Here is a 7,463-nt window from a genome sequence, read left to right as displayed (position 1 = left end):
ATACTGATGAAATAAATATGGAATGTATTGAAAATAAACTGGAGGATGGATATAATAACACGAATATATGGGATAAGGTGAATGTATCTTTATCTAACTGTAAATTATCTGAAGGAGAAAATGAAAAAAGATCGGAGGAAATTTATTTAAATAATTTTGTTTCTGACAAAAATGACATGAATAACACTTGGGATATAAACAACATGAATAATAATATGATGTATTCAAATAATTTGGGATCTGAGGAAAAGAATTATCTTGTACCTAATGAAAATCATAAAAGATGGACAGATGAATATAATATAGATGAAATGTTTATTAAAAAAAATGATATTGAACATATAAACCCTGACATAATAATAAACAATTATAAAAATAATAATATACATAAGACAGCTGAAAATATAGGGAATATTAAAAGTAATAATAATTATATAAATGATAGGGGTACAATTAATGGTGATAAGTTAAAAAAACTTACAAATGAGAATATATATCATAATGAATATAATAAAAATAAAAGCGATGATAATACCAAGTATAAAAATAATAGGAACTATAGGAACAAATATATGAATAGGAAAAATAATAAAAATAAAACTAAAAATAATGCTAATAATAATAAAAGTGAATGTATAAATGATGGAACGCATTGTTCCCTGTATGATAATATCAATAGTTATAATATAAATAATAATAATAATAATAATGTTGAAAATGTCACAAATATATTTAAAAACACTCCATTTTCTCATATTACTATGAATGAGAATAATATCAGAGAAGATACTTCTAATATTCCTGTTCATACAAATAAGTATCTTTTAATGCAAAAAAATGTAAATGACATCATTAATTTTAATATAGCAAAAAATAATAGTACAAACGAAAGTAATATTCTAGTAGATAATATGAATGATAATTTAAAAGAAAAAAATGATATGCCGGATGATATAGATAAATTTCTTTTTAATCAAAATGATAGCATATCAATGGATGGTACTAAATATATCATGAATGATTTAGAAAAATGCAAAACATGTATGGAAGATGAAAAAGAAATAAATGATGTAATTGAACATATAAGTGAAAAGGAAAATATTGATACAAAAAAAAAAAAGTATAGTAATAAAAAAAAAAATCATTTACCTAATTTGAATAGTACAATTCATACCTTGAAAAATAATATATATCATAATGTAGACCAAAAGGATGAGGAAAAATTGGGGTCTAATATAATTAATAATACGAATAGTGATATTAATAATAATAAAATGAATGAAAATGAAAATGAAAATGGTAATGGTAACAGTAACGGTAATGGTAATGATAATGATAATGGTAATGGAAATATTTTAGGTGTACATATTTCACAGAATAATAATTTAATAAATAATATGAATTCTATTATATCAAATGAGTACACATATATGAATGAACCGAAGGATGAGAATAATAATGTACCTTATAATTATAATGTGAGAAATATAGAGGATAGTTCTTCTTGTAGGAATAACATAAATAATGTTAATTTATTTGGGAATAAAACATATATAAATGTACCAAATAATATTGTTACAAAAATGTTTAATGATACAAATAGGTCTACTGCTAATAATAGGAATAATATGAATAATGTATCTGAGATATATGAAAATACTCCAAGTTTAAACAATTCCTTGGCTATTACAAAAACGAATATGCAAGATAGTATAAATAGTAATATGAACATTATACATAATAATAATAATAATAATAATAATAATAATAATAATAATAATGGCGTATATTTTTTTAATGGTGGAAATAATTGTGTTCATGTCAATTGTACAAAGAATACATCAAATGAAAAAGATGTTTTTAATAGTAGCGTTTCAAAAAAAACATTAAATGAAAATATGAGTATTGAGAGACCAGTTATATTAAATAATTCACAAATGTTGGAAGCATTTATTCAAGGAAGATTATGTTTAAGTTGTGATTCCTTAGATCACCCTATGCCATTATGTCCGAATAATTCTTTTGTATGCCCTAATTGTCATAACGTTTCACATAGAGGAAATGATTGTCCTATGAAATGTCGTTTTTGTTTAAAATATCACATGGGTATTTCTATAATGGACTGTTTAAAAAAAGCAAGGATACAAACGGAGAAGAATAATTCTAATTATGATAAGAAGGATAATCATAATAGTAGCTGTAGTACTAGTAATAATAATATGAATAAAATTAACAAAAATTTAAAAAGTAATGATGAAAAAGTTAACATAGGTCCCCGATTTGATATTAGTACAAGGCCAGATAATTCATATGGTAGAAGTGTTTATGTATCTAACTTAAGTGAAGACATTTCGAATATACAATTAAGAGATACTATTAATTTACATCTAGATAATGGGTTTGTAGTAAATATTGACAGACAAGATGGATATGCATTTGTGGAGTTGTCAAATTTATATTCTACATTTCAATTAGTGCAAAAAACTGTCAGTATCAATTTTAAGAAATTAAAAATCCAATTCAAAAAAACTGGGCAGTTTTTAATACCAGATAATCTTTCACAAAGTTTTGGAAATATGAAAAATTTTAATATCAACATTAATATGAATAGTACGAAGAACCACAACAACAATAATAATAATTATAATAATAATTATAATAATAATTATAATAATAATTATAACAATAATAATAATAATAACAATAATAATAACAATAATAATAACAATAATAATAACAATAATAATAACAATAATAATAACTGTAACAATAATAATAATAATTATAATATAGTCGAATATAACAATAAAAAAACTTTAATTGGACCCAGTAATACACTTTCAAAAAATATACCAAATCATATGATAAATAAAAGCTTGTCGAACAAAGGTACAACCTTTATAAATATTCCCCCTAATAGGAGGAGGCAATATAATAATAGAAGTGCGAACAATAAGGGTAATATGGGAGCAAACAAACAATACAATAACAAGAATAATAATAATAATAATAAAAAGAAAACTAATTCTAATGTAAATACTAATCATACTAATAAAAGTAACCAAATCAACAATATAATTAATAATAATAATATTAATAATAATAATAATATTAATATTAATAATAATAATAATATTATTAATAATATTAATAGTAATAATAATTTGAATCAATATTGCAGTAATAATGTTATGACTGTGGAAAATTCTAACACAGGAAAATTTACAAACACCCATTTATTTAATGGAGATACATTCCTTGAAAATAAAAATAAAAATATTTACAAATCTTTTCATCCAAAATATTCAAAGAATACACCGCATTTATTCAATAATCAACAAAAACTATTCCATGCAACAGAATTACAAAAAGTACATCAAAATTCAATCGAACCACGTGAAGAAGTCAAGAAAAATGAGATTAAGGAAAATATAAAAAAAAATTTTGCTTGTAGCAATTCATTTGACAATGAGATCAATAAATATCATATTCCCCAAAAGGAGAATAACAAAATGTTAACAGAAAATAATTACCAGAAAAATAGGAATTCATACAATGTTAATACAATAATGTTAGATCAAAATAAAAAGTGTAAAGGTAATAATTTATTTGGTTCTGTGGAATATAAGATTAACATGGAGAATAAAAATAATTTTTCAAATGAATGTAATAATTCATATGATCATAATTTTATATATAATTATAATTTTTCGAATGATAATAAATTACCATATAAATGTAGTACCTCTAATAATTATAATTGTCCTAATAATAATAATTCTCAAAATGATTACAGCACAACTTATAACCATGGATTTTCAAAGGTTAATGAAAATACTGATAATTCTTCTAGCGACATTCCTTTTAGAAACCATGATAAGAAGATAATAAGTGATTATATGAATTCAAATACGAACACAACAGCCTCAGGATTTTGTCCAAACACTTTATTTACAAGTAATGACATAAGTAATAATTTAATGAATCAAGATGTTAATATATATATGAATATATCGAATGAAGAAAATCGACTAATAAACAAAAATATGAGAAATGAAACGAACAAAACTACTGCAACAATTACTACAACTTCTGATAATATCCTGAATGCATCTTTTTTTAATACTATGTTGTATGTTAAGGATGATTATGTTGATAAATGTGATGAAGGAAATAATAGCACCAACTGGATAGGATATCCTGAAAATGCGATAAATAATAATAGTAATAATAATATAAATATAATGAATAGTAAGAATAATATGGATAATATGAACAATATTATTTATAAAAATCCTGCAAGGAATTATATGAATAATGAAATTATTGTTAATACTTTAAATACTTTTCCTCATGAGAATAAAAACATATCTCCAAAATATATAAACGAAAAAGAAAATGATGAATTTGAATATAATACTCATTTGAATATTAAAAGTATTTTAGATGATGCGATAGAAATTAATCAGAACACAATAGATTATGATCAATACAATTATTATGATAATATCACAAGTTTTAATAATAACGATAATAACATTGACAAATATACAATTCAAAATGGTGTGGACCAAAATACGGTTACGAATTATAATACATCAAATTATAATATACAGATGAAAGAAGAAAATAATTATAAAGAAAATGATTTATTATATTATAGTAATTTTGATAAAACAAATATTAAAAATGAGGAACACATATATATAAATAAAAATATTTGGAAGGATAAATTTGATAATTGTTATAATATATGTAATGATATGTTTTTTGGAAATAATGACATTTATGACATCTTTTCAAATTTTAATTCACTCAAAATGTATGAAAATAATATAACAAATGATAATATTATTGAAAATATAGGAAAGCATGTAAATATTGATAATATTATGAATGAAACTACTATGGATCATATAGAAAATGACGGTACTATAGATCCTATAGAAAATGATGTTACTATTGATCATACGGATAATAATGGCGAAGATAATAATATCGCATATAATGACACGCATATTTTCAACAATAATATAAGATTCAATAATACAAGATTAAATAATGACACATTCCAAAATGTAGAAGATTGGAATAAAAACAAATTATCTGATATATTGAAAAACAATGAGAATATAATGTTTGATGATAATAAAGATATGGCAAATGAAAATGAACAAAATAAAAAGGACATAGAGGATCATGAAATTTTAAATATTCCTTATATGAAAAATATGAAGGATAAAGAATTGGACGCAATCGAGCAGGATTTAGAAAGACACATCAAAGCGTTATGGAATATAAGAAAAATTAAGATAGTCAAATCTTATGATGTTCAAAAATGATTAATTCAAAAAAAACATATACATATATATATGTATATTATAGCACATGGTGCTTTCCAAAATTAAAATACATCCATATAAATATATACATATTCAATGAATAACTAGAATATATATAAATATATATATATATATATATATGCATTTATTTTTTCCACCTCAATATATTTTAATTAATATACATATATTTATTTTTTCATGCTTTTAATTAATATATTTAATTAATACACATATATTTATTTTTTCACTCTTTAATTAAGGATTTGAATTTATACATATATATATTATATATATATATATATATATATATAATTATTTTTTTTTTTTTTTCTTTCATAAATTTATATATATATATATTTGCAATATATTTTTTTATTTAATTAATCTCTTCATATAATTCATCTGTACATATTGATAGTATGCAATAAAAGTTTATATAAGAATAAATAAATATATATATATATATATATATATATATATATATATATATATATAATCCACATACTATTATTATATAATAATCTTTTATTAATTTATTATATTTTATTTTGATCAATACATTTTTACTTCTCTAAATTTATTACCACACATATAAATACATATATATATATTATTTATATATATATATATATAATTATGTATGAATTTTAATAAGAACTCAGTTTTGCTGCGTACACATAGACGTTCTTATTTTTATTTAATTTAAATTTATATATAGGTTTAAAAAAACGTCAAGTGAAATAATACACAAAAAAAAAAAAAAAAAAAAATTCAAATATATTAGTTATAAATATGTAGATAAATAAAAAAAAAAAAATTGTATAAATATTTATAAAGTATAAATGTTAGTATAATATTTAGCATTTCACTTTTTTGTGTAAAAAAAAATATATAATTAATTTTATATACATTTTTAGTACGCATTAAAAATGTAAGATTAATTAAATATCATATGGGTTAATATATATATATTTAATATATATAAAGTATATGGTATAATATATATACCGTGTATTCATTATATAAGTAAAAATAATAAATACACTAGTATAAAAAAGAAAAAAAGAGAAAGGCTTTTTCTTGTTTGTTCTTTTTTTTTTTTTTATGACATATTCATTTTGCAATTCATAATATATATGTATATATAATTTATCGTGTAGTTACATACATATATATATATATATATTTTTTTTTTCATTTGTTTATATTTAATTTTTTTAATTTTTAAAATGATAAATTTTGTAAAACTGGGGAAGACCATAAATTTGTCTCCAAAAAAGAAATTTTTTCTTTTTTTTAGAACAATCAAGGGGCGAAGGAGAAAAGAGAAATATGAAGATTTAGAAAATAAGCATTTATATTGGTGTGTTAATAATATGAAGAAAGAATATTTAGATAAGGATACTGATGATTTAGTAGAAATAATTGAAAATGATGATATTGAAAAACAACTTTCTGATATTGTTGGAATAAAAGGAAATATACCAAGTAATAATTGTATTAATGAGAATGCGAAAAAGTTATATATTCATCAACAGAAAAAAAGTGATATAGATGAAACAAAGGTTGAAGAAATAAATAAAATTTTTAATCCAACTTTAAATGTGTTAAAAGATAAAGAATTGGAGTTTTCGAGTGATGCTGATAATTATTTAATAAGAAGAAAAATCGAAAATAGAACGGATAATATAACCAATAATAATAATAGTAGTAGTAGTAGTAATAATAATAATAATAGTAATAATAATAATAATAATAATAATAGTAATAATTTTTATAATAAATCGAATAGGGATGCACCCATTTTAGATATAATACAAGGAAAGGAAAATATGAATAATAATTCGAGTAAAAATGTGAATAAATTATCAGATAATAATTATAATAATACTTGTGCTAATAATATATATGATAATATGAAACAAAATTGGAATAATAAAAATGATATTAATATGGAGAAAGAATATTTCAAAAATGAGAAGAATGATAATATGGATGATTATAATTTTATGAATGTTGATAACAATCCAAACAATAATTCCTTTTTTGATTATGAAAGCTTGAAAAGTAAATCAAATTATCAAGATTTAACACATGCAGAATATGATTATATGAATAACT

The 7,463-nt window shown here is 20.7% G+C and overlaps 2 protein-coding genes across 2 annotated transcripts; both read left to right on the top strand.

The window, feature by feature from the left end:
• PRSY57_1240800 (RNA-binding protein, putative) lies at window positions 1–5,342 on the top strand (the record flags this gene model as incomplete). Its single annotated transcript, XM_012908821.2, has 1 exon — window positions 1–5,342. A coding segment is annotated over one exon (5,342 nt), but the record flags the coding sequence as incomplete, so codon positions are not given.
• Window positions 5,343–6,571: 1,229 nt separating this feature from the next.
• Window positions 6,572–7,463, top strand: PRSY57_1240700 (hypothetical protein; the record flags this gene model as incomplete). The annotated part of the gene is made up of 1 exon (XM_012908820.2): window positions 6,572–7,463. A coding segment is annotated over one exon (892 nt), but the record flags the coding sequence as incomplete, so codon positions are not given.

The sequence above is a fragment of the Plasmodium reichenowi genome, chromosome 12 (assembly GCF_001601855.1).
Source record: "Plasmodium reichenowi strain SY57 chromosome 12, whole genome shotgun sequence".
In the NCBI taxonomy this organism is placed as follows: Eukaryota; Apicomplexa; class Aconoidasida; order Haemosporida; family Plasmodiidae; genus Plasmodium; species Plasmodium reichenowi.
This window is presented reverse-complemented; position numbering and strand designations above follow the sequence as displayed.